Source organism: Poeciliopsis prolifica, unplaced genomic scaffold, assembly GCF_027474105.1.
Source record: "Poeciliopsis prolifica strain line A6 unplaced genomic scaffold, Auburn_PproV2 SCAFFOLD004, whole genome shotgun sequence".
NCBI lineage: Eukaryota > Metazoa > Chordata > Actinopteri > Cyprinodontiformes > Poeciliidae > Poeciliopsis > Poeciliopsis prolifica.
Window position 1 is genome coordinate 16795498 of NW_026562379.1, and position 13592 is coordinate 16809089.

General features: G+C 38.2%; 3 protein-coding genes across 4 annotated transcripts in view; all 3 read left to right on the forward strand.

Moving 5' to 3' along the window:
• Positions 1-13592, forward strand: part of LOC129358771 (claudin-4-like) — a 32349-nt gene that overhangs the window by 6900 nt on the left and 11857 nt on the right. The window contains exon 2 of the mRNA XM_055027906.1: positions 1589-1699. Coding sequence (XP_054883881.1) covers positions 1603-1699 — 97 coding nt within the window. The 5' untranslated portion in view covers positions 1589-1602. The remainder of the gene's footprint in view (positions 1-1588; positions 1700-13592) is intronic.
• LOC129358775 (claudin-4-like) lies at positions 7055-8120 on the forward strand. Its single transcript, XM_055027910.1, has one exon. It carries the CDS (start codon positions 7147-7149, stop codon positions 7771-7773), a length of 627 nt encoding a protein of 208 aa, XP_054883885.1. The 5' UTR covers positions 7055-7146; the 3' UTR covers positions 7774-8120.
• Positions 10414-11481, forward strand: LOC129358774 (claudin-4-like). Of its 2 annotated transcripts, XM_055027909.1 has the most exons (2): positions 10414-10812; positions 10902-11481. In XM_055027909.1, the coding sequence occupies exons 1-2, from the start codon at positions 10465-10467 to the stop codon at positions 11028-11030; spliced, it is 477 nt and encodes a 158-aa protein (XP_054883884.1). In that variant the 5' UTR covers positions 10414-10464; the 3' UTR covers positions 11031-11481. The 2 variants fall into 2 exon arrangements, with proteins under 2 accessions (XP_054883884.1, XP_054883883.1); XM_055027908.1 differs by having other exon boundaries at positions 10417-11481.

Consider the following 13592-nt stretch of genomic DNA (forward strand, 5'->3'; position numbering starts at 1 on the left):
TTTGTTCTCATGTTATTTCAACTTTATCCTCATAATATTGTGACTATTATTATGATTGCCTGACTTTATTCTCCTCATTTTATCTTTTCAGTTTTTATTTTGTGTGACTTTGACCATAATCCTCCTCCATACGATTAAATGTTGCAGGAATCCAACCAAAGAACCACGAACATCAACAAACCTTTTGCAGCCATCACTGCTAAAGTGTCAGATTCTTCATATAAAGTCACTTTTTGTTCTGCTCGAATCAAAAAGCTGAAATGTAACAAAAGAGGAACTAAAGCCCTCCAGCCGTTTCTCTCCTCCCTCTCGGTGATGCCATTGTTTCTCTACTTCATGATTTAACCGACAGCTTTCAGTGAAACATTTTGTTCCAGGAGTTTTAGGGAGTATCCACTTTGAACGTGTTGTAACTCGTTTCTTCTCAGAACGTTTTTTAAAAGCAGAGAAGTCACCTCAGGAGGTGTGAAGCAATCAGCAGAAGATTTCAGCTCAGATTCAGAGGAATGTTCTCCAGTAGACGGGTTATTAAAGAATAACTAAACCCAAATCAATCTTCTTTTTTTTTCGCTATCTGTATTTTACTCTGCAGATTGCAACATTTTTGCGTAAAATCTGGTTAAATTCTGGAAATCACACTTTAAACATTCATGGAGGGCAACTTGCATTAATCCTGCTCTGGATGAACCCAGAGACATTTTAGTTATTTAAAAAAAAGACTTTAAAAGCCAAAACCGTGATTGGAGTGGTAAAACAAACAAAGTAGAATAAAGAATAAAACAAATAAAGATCTCAGAAATATTTTTATCCTCAGTTTGAGCTGCTTCTGAAAACAACCCAAGCACTTAAAAAACTCATCCACTCATTTTTTGGCAACGATTACTTCGTTGTCTGGAAAGTTGATTGAAGACAAACAGTCGCATAACTGCGGATCTTTTTGCCGCCATCTTCATGTGTGAGTAAATGTTGAGTTTGGGGGCGTGGCCAGCAGCAGCTCATTTGGATTTAAAGTGACAGGACGCCTGAAATGGCTGAAAGTAGGCAGAACTGGGCAGACTGAGATTTCATTAAAGATGATTTTGTCAAACAAAATGTGATGAGCTGGTTTTTGTTTACATGTAATAACCTGTTCAAGGAAGCATTAAATAATCGCAGGGAGGTTATTTAAATCTCCAGTGGTATTGGTACGAGGAGATGTACCAATAAACTGTTTATGTCAAACATGCATTACTTATTCTGAAACCCGCAGAAGCAGAAAATCACATTTTGAGTCATGAGTTTGATTTTTTTCGCTAGCATCAAGGTTCAGTGTTTCCCTCGATGTTCTCAGAAGTTTTAACTTTTCATTAAAGTCTATATATTTTTTATTTCTACATAAAATTAAAAAAATATGCATATAACTTTTTTAAAAAAATACTTTTAAAAAATCAAATTTAGAAAACAGAGAGAAAAAGCTAATAATTAGATAATAATAATAAGCTACTATGGGAATAACATAGAAGAAGAAAAAAAGACTAAATAAAACAAACAAAAAGAAAACGTTTCTGTTGTGCAAAGTGGTCTGATTGTGGTTCTTCTTGTGTTGCAGCAGGAGCAGAAAACATGTCTGGACCGTTTCGTAGCAGCAGGTGTGCAGTCAGAGCTGGAACACCTGAGTTTCCAACTGGGTGTGGCAACCAGTCGCTCCACTTCGGAGAAGGTACTTCAGGTTTTCCTCGCAGTGCGCCTGACGCGGTTTTTAAAAACAAACACGAGAAACCTTTACACGTCGCTTCCGGGGCGAACCGGTTTATTTATTCAACCTCTTTTGTTTGTTTGTTCCTGTTTAGTTGTATGATGTGAATAATATGAAAATATGCGACCAGAAGAGAATCTGAACAATAACGCAGGAGATAAAATAAACGGTTGTTCCTTGAATCAAACTGAACTCTACAGTTTCGCAACGCAAAATTAAAAAGTGTTTCTTTTGCAGTTCACCTCTGAAACGGCGTCGGGTTTAAATCTCAAATCAAATCAGATCATTTCAATTGAACCCAATGAAAAAAAATCTGCTGCATGTTCATGTTACACTGCAAAAACACAAAATCTTACAAAATACCTTTGGCCTTGTTTGTAGTGGAAACATGTTAGTACACTTTAAATTAAACAAAACTTACCTACAAGTAACTTTCCAGCTAGTAACAAGAGCTTGGTTTAAGTCAACAATTCCTTAATGTTGATGAAAAATTACTACACAGATTATTTCACTTATAGTAAAATGTTTTTCAGTGAATTAATCTACCAGTGGAGCTAGTCAGTTTTCACCAGTAGTAAGTAATTATTAACTTAAATCAAAGTCATATATCTTGCTGCAAAGTGACTTTAATCTCAGTTTTCTCAGAACTCGGAGATTAAAATCAAAATTCTTCCATTTTAAAAAGAATTTGAAGAATTTCTTTTTTAAATTTCAGAATTCTTAAGTCTCAGATTTCTGAGATTAACGTCAAAATTCTTTGATTTCTTTTTCTCCCTTCCCCCCAGTGGCCCTAATTGTCTTTTTTTGCACAATAAACTATTATTTAATTCATGGATATTTCTTTACATGTGTACTATTACTGGTGTAATCCGGCTGTAATGATGTATTGATCGTAGAGACGATGTGAATCAGGACGTCATTGTTCATGTCACGCTCAGTGACGTTTTTACAAATAGCCACTGAAACTGTGACTCGTGGTGAGCAACAGAGCGTTGGCGCTCTGAGGCGTGGCGGCGCGTCACTCTGGCCACCAAACACATTTCCTTCCCCCTTCGGATCAAGGAAGCCGCTCGGAGCTAAATAACGTTCATGGCAGCTCTTTGTTAGTTTTGTTCCCGTTTCAGGCAGCAGATGCTTCAACAAATGAGATAATTGAATATCCTCACTTTGAATTGGCTGGATGAAGTGTTGAAGTCACCAGCAGCTCTTAGACTCTGCGGTCTGGGCTTGGTTCGGTTTACCTGCTGGTACTTGTTGCTTCTCTGTCTGGAATTTTCTCACGACTCTGTAGTCAAATTTATGCTGCAGAGACATGCAGCGAGTTTTTCTGTCTGCTTTCAAAACGTTGGCTACACAAAATGAAAAGTATTTTTACTTGTTTTTTATTAACCTGCGTATTTTCCTCTGGACAAATCCGAGCCCCTCTGAAACTATTTATACATCTTTAAATCTTTTTTTTTTTTTTTTTTTTTTTTTACAGTGTGTGACCCAAAGTAATATTTCTGGATTAAATGTCCCATATTTTTGTAATTTTTCTCAACAAGTTCTTTGAACTGTTCTTATCTTTTTCAAACTTGTGGATTTTAAATGGCTGCAGGTTTCAGGCATTGCAATATAAATGGTTGTCCAAGGTGTGGCCCGGGAGCCATTTGTGGCCCTTGGACTGATTTTGTGCAGTCCCCCAGCTGCAATGTAAAAAAAGATACATCCTGTAAATCCAGATGGAAACTTTAATTTATCAGGATCAAAACTACTTTTTACAGGAAAATGTAAAACAACAACACAAAGTATTTGCTTATCAAAAGACTTTCAGTGAACATCTGCATCAAAATCAGCTTTTGTTTTTTCTTAAACTCGGCTAAATGTAGCAAGCACTTAAAAAAATAAAAAATGACCCAAATCCTGTTCTTGTTACTGAAAATAATTTTATTCAATCAAGCCCCCCAAAAACCCTGAAAGCTGGATTTTTGGTGCAAAATCCACTATGATGTATTAGAGCCATTGTAAAACAAAAAAGAATAAATAAATGGTAGATTTCTGCCAAAAAACTCAGAAATTAATTTTCTAGAAGATTTTGGATCGTTTGGATATTTAGGCTGGGTTTTTTTGGCTTTTGAGTCCACAATTTTGGTGACAGAAAGTTTGGACACCCCTGCTGTTTGATTGGTAAGGAAACCAGTCGTTAGTGTTGAACATGATTAAAATCAAGTTTATTTGTAAAGAACGTTCCAGCAACAAGAAGGTCAAAGTGCTTCACACCATAAAAATACCACACAGTCACTACAGTAGATCTTGTCAGACACCATCAACAAAATCATCAACACACATCAAATATGTTGATCATTGTTCCAGCTGTTGTTAATCAGAGAAAACTCTTGATTCACAAGAGATTTTAGTCTTGATTTAGATGCCATTACTTTGGCTGTTTTGCAGTTTTCTGGACGTCAATTTGAGTTTTTTTAGTCCTGGGAATGTTCTTCAGGTGACAGAAGGCTGATTTTGTAACTATCTTTATGTGTATCTGAATGTTCAGACGCAGATTTCAGTAGTTTCTAGCTGTAATAACTGAAGTTGTGAATTTTGATTGTTCTCAAATCAACAGTATGCGATTGTTGATTTGAGTTGGACGCATCTACACGATGTTTCGGTTGACGCTAGTTGATTTCAACTTTAGTTGACTGTGTCTAGCTTTAGTTTTTGCAGTGATTTTTGGCAGATCTGAAAGAGTCTGTCCTCGGCATCTTAATTGCAGAAATTCCTGCGTCCCCCCCAGAACCCGATCTCCATGGCCCGACTCCGGTGCCTTTATCTGATCCCACCTCAGATAAAACAGAGTATTATATCCGTAAGAGCAGCGCCGGCCCTAAACACAGCATCCATTCATTTCTCTACCGCCCTCAGTCCCCCTATCTCTGGTCCCTTTTTTTCGTTGCAGCAGAAAATCTAAAGAGATTTTGCTTGCCATTTTCCAATCGTTTCCTAACCGATGTGTTCCCGTTGCGGTGGAAAAACGACTGGTAATAAAATTATTGATCTGGACCGGAGAGCGCATTTCCGTCTGAAGACGAGACGCTCGTCGCCGTTCGTCCTCTAACGCCTGGCGTCGCGACAAGGTCAGCTGGTTTCTTTTAAATTTCCTCTTACGCTCATTTCTCGGTTTCCAGAATATAAAAAATAAAAGTTTAAAACATTGTTTTACATGTCAAATGGCAACACTGAAAAAAAAAACACTAAATGTTACCAAATATTTTTGGTTTATTTCCTAGGGAAAATATCTAAGTGCACTTGAAATAAGACAAAACTTACTTTCAAGTAACTTTCCAGCAAAATATAAGAGCTAAATTTAAGTAAATTATTCCTTAATATTGATAAAAAGTAGATCTTAACACTTACAACAAGACATTTTTTCCATTTTCTAAGTAAAATAATATGCAAACTATTATTTTTTTCATCAATATTAAGGACATATTGACGTAAAACCAGCTAGTAGCCGTTACTTTTAAATGAGTTTTGTCTTTTTTCCAGTGAAGATTTTTGCAGAAGAAAATACTTGGTGAGATTTTGTGTTTTTGCAGTGTAGAATCGCAAGTCTTGTTTGTTTTGGACTTTTCCAGAATGAATCTGGTATTTTTGAAAGCTTTTGAGTTGAAGATAGTTTGATCATAAATCTAAATCAGATTTTTATGAAAAAATAGAGACACTAACTTCTGATTTAGTTGTTAAAATTGTGGTATTTTCAGAGCTTTTTTAGTTTTGAAGGTTTGCATTTCCTGGATCTCCACCGTTTATGACGACCTTGGAGAAAAAGGTTGTATAAAAACCACAAACAAAAGCCAAATCCGGGCTTCATTTTGCATTTTTTTAATTCAATGTTGTCAGTTTTTGGCTTATATACATCTGAAAACAATTGAAGATCTTTTTGATGGTCTTTTACCAAAAAGTTAAAAGATGAATACATTGCTGGAAGAGTTTCACTTTTACCTACAAGTCAGCTTTTTATTGGTTTTTGCTAAAGAAATAAAAATAAAAAACTAAACTTTTGGAGTTATCTCCTAAATTATTCTTTACCCTTGTAAATACTAAAGCTTGTGTACTTTTTTAATGCGCTTGGCGTCTTCCTTTGTGGTTGAAAACAGTTGATTTACATTCATGGTGAGTAAGAAGATCCCCCAGTTCCACATTTTTCTGTTTACTGTCAAACAAAGCAGCTTTTCAACAGAGAATCTTAACCTTTGACACTTTGTGTTTCACTGTTGCACCGGATTTTATTTAGTGGTAAAAGAGTAAAAGGGGATAAATAGATGCACTGAAGTTGGTACGTAGCAAACTGTAAGAAAGTTCAGCTGTTGGCATGTCTTCTTGAGGACTGGAGAACCTGTGAATGATTAGCTTGGTTAGCGTTATTTATTAGTCACTTTTCAAACAACACAGAGGTTTCAGAGCAAACTTCCTGTTGTGCAGGTGGAAAAAAAAAAACTCAGTCTGAGGTTAAGAAAACCTCAAGATTTTTTTTTCTCTTTCTAAAAATAAATCAGCTGTGAAATGACAGAAATTAAACAAAAAAACTAGATCTTGTGCTGGAATTTGAGATAAATTACTTTTAAAAGAAAATCCTTGAGAAATTTTTCAGTCATTTCAAACCTGAAGGATTTTCTTACAAATTCACTGCAAAAACATAAAATGTTACCAAGTATGTTTGGTCTAATTTCTAGTGAAAATATCATAGTACACTTGAAATAAGACAAAACTAATTTACAAATAACATGATGTATGAGCTTTTTTTAGTAACTAGTTTCTTAATGTAGATAAAAGACAAAAATGACTTACAAGAAACTTCCTCTTTATAAAAATAAATCAGTTCTGAAATGCGTCATAAATGACTCAAAAAGACACAATCTCTTTCTGAAATTTGAGATATAACTATTGAAACAACCACATCTAAATTATTATTTTCTCGTTTGCCTGAAACGTAGAAAAATCCTTCAGGTTTTAAACAGAAAGATAATTTTTTTGTTTCTTTCTGTTTAAAACCTGAAGGATTTTTCTACGTTTCAGGCAAACGAGCAAATAATAATTTAGATGTGGTTGTTTCTTTTCTTGTGTTTCTTTGATTTGAGCGTCTCATAGCAGCCAAAAAATGAGTCATGTTGTTGCATTTCCAGTTGTTTTTGTTACCCAGAAAAGGACAAAAACCTGACAGGATGAGACATGCCTGGGGGAGGGGAGTGTGAGCGTGTGTGTGTGTTTGTACGTCACATCATCGCCATGTGACAAGCCCCTCCTGGCCCAAACCGTGTATAAAAGACCCGCTTCCACCCTGGACAAACATTTACTCTTGAGGATCTCTTAAGAGAAACTTGCAAATCAAGACAAAGCAGACGAAACTATTGGACGGTTTTCCTTGAGTTAGCATGGCATCTGCAGGACTACAGATCTTGGGCATTGCCCTCGGCATCCTTGGCTGGATCGGGGCCATCATCACCTGCGCTCTGCCCCAGTGGAGAGTGACGGCCTTCATCGGCTCCAACATCGTCACGTCTCAGATCACCTGGAAGGGAATCTGGATGGAGTGCGTGGTGCAGAGCACGGGCCAGATGCAGTGCAAGGTGTACGACTCCATGCTGGCGCTGGAGCGTGACCTCCAGGCGGCCCGCGCCCTCACCATCATCTCCATCCTCGTCGGCATCTTAGGCCTCCTCCTCGCCGTCGCAGGGGGCAAATGCACCAACTGCATCGAGGACGAGAGCGCCAAAACCAAGGTGTGCATCACAGCCGGAGTCTTGTTCATCATTTCTGGCCTTTTGTGCATCATTCCCGTCTCCTGGACGGCCAGCAGCATCATATCCGAGTTCTACAGCCCATTTGTGAACAACTCACAGAAAATGGAGCTTGGAGCATCGCTCTTCATCGGTTGGGGGGCCTCCGCCCTCCTCATCCTGGGCGGTGGACTTCTCTGCGCCAACTGCCCTCCCAAAGACAACTTCTCCGCCAAGTACTCAGCCCCCCGATCAGTCGCTCCAACCAAGGACTACGTCTGAGAGGCCCGAGACATTAAGGAGAGACTCTGATTCATTTCTGGGGAACAAAGTGTTTTGGACTTTGGTTGTGTTCAGGATTCAGTCTGATTTGTTTCATCGTGAGGCGGCGGCGGCGGCCACGCCCGAATAACTGTCACCAGGAAGCAGGAAAGAAAATGACGACAGATCCATGGAAACAACAACTTGTCTTGCATTACCTTAATTCATAGTGTTGTTTTTTTAAAATTCATTTCACCTGTTTTTATTCATTTCATACAATTTTTTTTTACTGTTTGAATTATTCACCTCATAGTGGTTTCTGTCTAAAACTGTAAATAAAGATTTTTTGTTATTAATAATAAGAATAAGTAATCTGTTTGGTTTTTGTTCAGAAACAAAATACTTAAGACAAACTGCACTCCAGAAACAAAATCTTTTTTATCTATCTTCTTGTAAACATGAAATAAGGAAAAACTAACCTGCAGTCCGACTGTCAGATTATTTCAAATGTTACAAGTGAAATAATCTGACAGTGGAACTACAACTGTGTTGCGAGGTAACGGCGCCGTGCCCGTCGACTGTGAATAAAGTGTAATAATCTACCCTGTTGCACTTTTTCATCAATATTAAGGGATTGTTCACTGAAAACAGGCTCATATGTTTCTGAAAAGTCACTTGCAAGTTTAGTTTTGTCTTATTTCACGTGAATTTAAAACATCCGCATTAGAAACTAAAACACAAATACTTTGTGTGCTTTTGCGTTTCTAACCTTCTGAGTTGATCCAACACTTTTCGGGTTAAATTTCATAGATTTTTATTCCTGATCTGTTTCCAATAAAAGCAGACCTGCACTCCTTTCTGTAACATTACTCTTCATTAAGCTGATCTCCAAGAATAACCACAGAAAAGGTTATTTTTCTAGATTTGTTTTCAAGCGTTTGCAAACAGCAGGTGTTGGACAGGTGTGGCTCTCTGGGCACAAGAGCTTCTGTTTTCAGCTGGGAAGTTGAGGGTTTGACTCCAGCCAGCCGTTTAATGCAAATGTTCCCTTAGGCAAAATGCTTCACCCAAACTTTCCTACAAATGCTTTACCAGGGAAAACTGCAGCTGGTTTGATGGGATTTGATCAATTCAGTCCTTTTTTGTGAGGCAGAAACAACATGGATTCCCTATAGTTACACTATTTACGTTGAAAATTCGGCTGTTGCTTAACAATTTAAAATATTTTCTGTCAGTTTGAAGCTTTGTTTAGGCACTTTGTCCAAAATACGAGGACATTTATAACTTTTAAATATGAGCATTTAGAGGATTTCAACGTTTGAGAACATTCTATCAAAAATCAGGAGGTTTTTTTTTTTCTTTAAAATACAGACTTAAATTTGTAATATATTTGAAAGATGTCTGGGTAAACAGCTGCACAACACTGCCCCTCACTGGTGGAGGAAGAAAAATGATTTCCTCATTCAAATTCTTAATTTAGCCACTTTAAGCATCCTACTCAAAAATTAAGTGGATTTTATAGTTAATATTGAAGGGACTAATGCAAAAAACACGTCAGCTTGAGTAAAAAATATGTGAAAAGCTCTAATACTCTTTTTCATTGATAAATGTTAGAAACTGATCAGTTATTTGCTCTTTCTTTCCTTTGAGGCTCCTTGTTTACATATTTTTTTTCAAAATCTGAACTTTGGTGCTTTTGCTTTCAGGTCATTTATCACTACACTTTTATCATCATTAAATTTTTATTAGGCTTTATGAAAAAGTTTTGAATGAAACTTTAAAACTTCTTCTAATGAGAGAAATATTTGATATTGTGCCATTTTTAACCCAGAAACGAAGCTTTGAATGCTTTGGTTTTGTGGCTAAATAAATTAGCATGGATTTAAAATATGTGAAACATGCAGCTCAAAATCAGGAAAAGCAGGAATTGAACAGCAGGTCTGTGACCTTTCACACTAAAAGCTACATTTGTGAAATAATAACAGGTTCATTTTCCTGGTGCAGGCACCTTGGATGCCCTGTTTGCAACCAGTAAATTACAAAACATTAATCCAACAATGAAATCTTTAATAGGATTTGTCAAATAGTTTGTTCCATAGCAAAACTTTAAGGCCTATTCTAGTGTTTACTCTAATTCAGAGCATCTTAAGTGTTGATTTTTTCATTTTTTGTTTAATGCAACTGTATTTTTGCTTTAAATTGGGGGGAAATTGTGGCTGAAATAAACTTTCTCCTGGTCTTATCTAGTTGTTGTAATGTTGACAATTAGTAGCAAATCCTTGTGTTCCTTTTTCTTATATTTATCATGCAAACATTTAAGATTTTGTGCGTTATGTTGACATCTTAACAGCTAAAGCCAATGCTAGCCATCATCAGTGAGTAGCTTTTCGCCCCGGGAGATAGGTTTCCATATCGAAGGAGTATATTGTTAAAAGCGATCAAACTTTTTCTTCACTGAAGATCCCAGTGCTGATCACATTAGTTTCAGTGTCGTACTGATTGCTCACCTTGAAACTTGCAGGTCAGCACTGCATTAAGGACACCTTGATCACAAAACGGTGTTTTGTGTACAAACACTTCACAGCCAATTGCTGCTGAGGTCGGTGGTATCGGCTACCCTCATGCTGCTGCTCACATAAGAACCTTTAAGGTCCAGCCTGCGACATTCCCGCTGTTTTCTCGTTGAGTTTGGTGTCGCAGCAAGACAGGAAGATGGTTTCTCAGGGCATTCAGATCACCGGCATCGTCATAGCCACGATCGGCTGGTTGCTGGACATTGCGGTGTGCGGTCTACCCATGTGGAGGGTGTCCGCCTTCGTGGGCGCCAACATCATCACGGCTCAGACCATCTGGGAGGGCTTGTGGATGAGCTGCGTGGTGCAGAGCACGGGCCAGATGCAGTGTAAAGTCTACGACTCCATGCTGGCGCTGGAGCAGGACCTGCAGGCGGCCCGCGCCATGATCATCGTCTCCATCTTGTTGGGGATCGCTGGGGTGTTCCTGGCCATCGCAGGGGGAAAGTGCACCAACTGCATTGAGGACGAGCGATCCAAGTCGAAGGTCTGCATCGTTTCTGGAGTTATGTTCATCCTCGCCGGGCTGCTGTGCCTCATTCCCGTCTCCTGGTCCGCCAACTCCGTAATCAACAGGTTCTACAACCCGATGTTGATGGGAACGCCTCAATACGAGTTGGGAGCGTCGCTGTACATCGGCTGGGCAGCTTCCACCTTGTTTCTGATTGGAGGGGGGCTACTGTGCTGGAATTGCCCCAACAGTGAGGACGACCTTCACTACAAACCCAGATTCACCCCAGTGAAGACCGCTTCCACATCCAGAGAATACGTATGAAGTTTCCCTCCTGACACGGACGCGAACGACACGTCAGCTCGTTTTCATCTCACTGATGAATCCACGCAAAGTGTAAATACTGTATGAATTCTCAGATTTGTGGCCGGTTTTATGAGGAGGTTTGATCATGAAACCAAAGGAGTAAATTATAAATAACTGTGTTAAATGTTGTTTTTTCCTGTAGTTTATCTAACTTAAACAGACTTTCTTTCATAATTATTACTTTGGAAACAATCTGTTTATATAATTCGAGAAATGAATATTTAATTCCTTGTAACATTGTTGGAGATTTTATAATTAAATGTCATCGTGATCATTTGTATTGACCCTAATAACAGACACGTCTATGTGTAAATAAATGCGAAATGCTTTTTACTTTTACTTTTAAATTCTCTTTGTTCTCATATAGTCATATAGCTTTACTTGTTTTGTGTTTGTAATGTAAATACTCTGTTAAAACTGGACTATTACGCTTTAGTTCCGTGGAAAATTCTGAAATTAAATAAAATATTACGCAAGGACCCAAATATTCTTTCAGTTTATTTCCTGGTTAGAAAATTTTGGGTGTTTTAAAGGTTTTCAGAGTTTTAAACCTCAGTATGAATGTGATAAAACACATCCAAACTTTAGTTAACTTACATTTAATTAGACATTCTTGTTTTCTTGTTTCTGTGAGAAGATGATGAGATTGTTTTGTAATAATTTCCAGGTGATTTCTTGTTGACGCAGCGTCACGTGACACAGGCGTGTCTCATTGGTTTTGTGTACACAAAGGTTTCAGTCATGGGACGTTGGGAGACTTTATTTCTCCGCCGGTTTGTTTTCAGAGAAGCTTTCGATGCAGGCGCAGTGGATCGCTCTCACCTGCACAGGTGATTTTCTGTCAGTGCCGCACCTTAAACTTCCAGTTTCAGGACAGATCTTCCGTCCTCAAATGTTTGTTTTTCTTTTTCCCGTGAAGCTGCGTCACAAATCACATTTAGCAGGAAACAGTTCAGACTCTCCCTGTTGTTTTGTTTGTGATGAAGGGCGAAAAAAAAAAATCTCCATTTAGTTAAACTCTCAATATTCAGCTCAACGGACTGAGGTGATTAATTTAAATTGGTGAATTTTATATTCGGGGAATCAGTTCTGTGTTGACCTGACCGTACTTGGATGGGTATTCATCCTCCACCAAACTTTCCTGGCAAATAAATTATAATTTGTGATGAACCTCAGATTGAAAGTAGCTTTTAAAGATACCAACATTTAAACTGTTATTAAACATACCTCTGATTAATCAAACATTTTGGTAGTAAAGACATATTTTTATTGGGTTTTTTAATATTTTTTCCTTATATGTAGAGTTTTTATAAACTAAAAAAAAAATCCCAAAAAAACGTCATAATTAACAAAAGAAAGGCTTGGAAAAATTGGAAAAATCCATCTGTGCTTAGTTGATCTATAAATGCTCATATTTTAATACTTAAAATCCACAAAAACCTAAAATCTGCTCTAAAAACTCTCATAACTTCCTTCATTAATGGTTCAAATATTCAATGACAAGTCTCCCTATCAGAACTACAGAATATTACATTTACAGACTTCCTTACTTTTGTCTCAGGGTGCAGCCAATCAAGACCAAGGAAGATAAATGCAGCTCCTGGATTGGCTGTTTTGCAAACACTAGCCAATGGCACGCCAAGTAGCCTTTCAGCTTCCCGAGCTGCTCTACTGAAAAATCCACAAACAATTCAGGAATCACGTTCCGCAGAAAAAGCCGTAAATACTCCAAACATTTTAAACTACGTAATTCCTCTCTCTGTTTTACAGATTGTGTTAGAGTAGCTCCTCTATTGGAAACCTGTACCGTGTGTATGTGTGCGGGTGTACGTGTGTGCGTGGGTGTGTGTGTGGGGTGGTGGTGTGTGTGCTCTAGTCAATTTACAAACCTGACCCAGTTGCAATAGCTCAACCTGGAGCAATGGGACGAAATTCCAGTTAACTACTGGGAGAGGCGTCTAGACCGTTCGACCTTTTGGGTTTGCATGCGCTGCATAATGGCTGCTGGAAAAGACCAGTGTTATGTTGTTGACTTACCACTAGCTACAGTCTTTTTGGTTGCGCAGGAGGCACCACTTTTGCTTCTCAGAGATGCATTGTATTATTGCGCATTTGTTTGAAGCCATTTTTATTGTGAGTGCAGACTCGGAGTTGGTGGTGTGGCCAGCAGCTTATTTAGATTTAAAGGGGCAGTGTTATGTAAATAGTGTTACTCAAGCATCAAAAACAAACCTGGAGTGTTGCTTTGACTATTTCATGCATGTTTGAGAAATCCTTTAATCTTCATGGCAACCATTGAACTGAGAAAACGTCAGGTTGTACCAAGCCCCGCCTTCGAGGCACATTTCCTCCTTAGAGATGGCGTTTCCAAGTTCTGCCCTGCTCAGCTCCTTCAGACTAGCAGGCAGCAAATAGCAACCACCTGGTGGAACTGCTCTCTACTTTTCAGT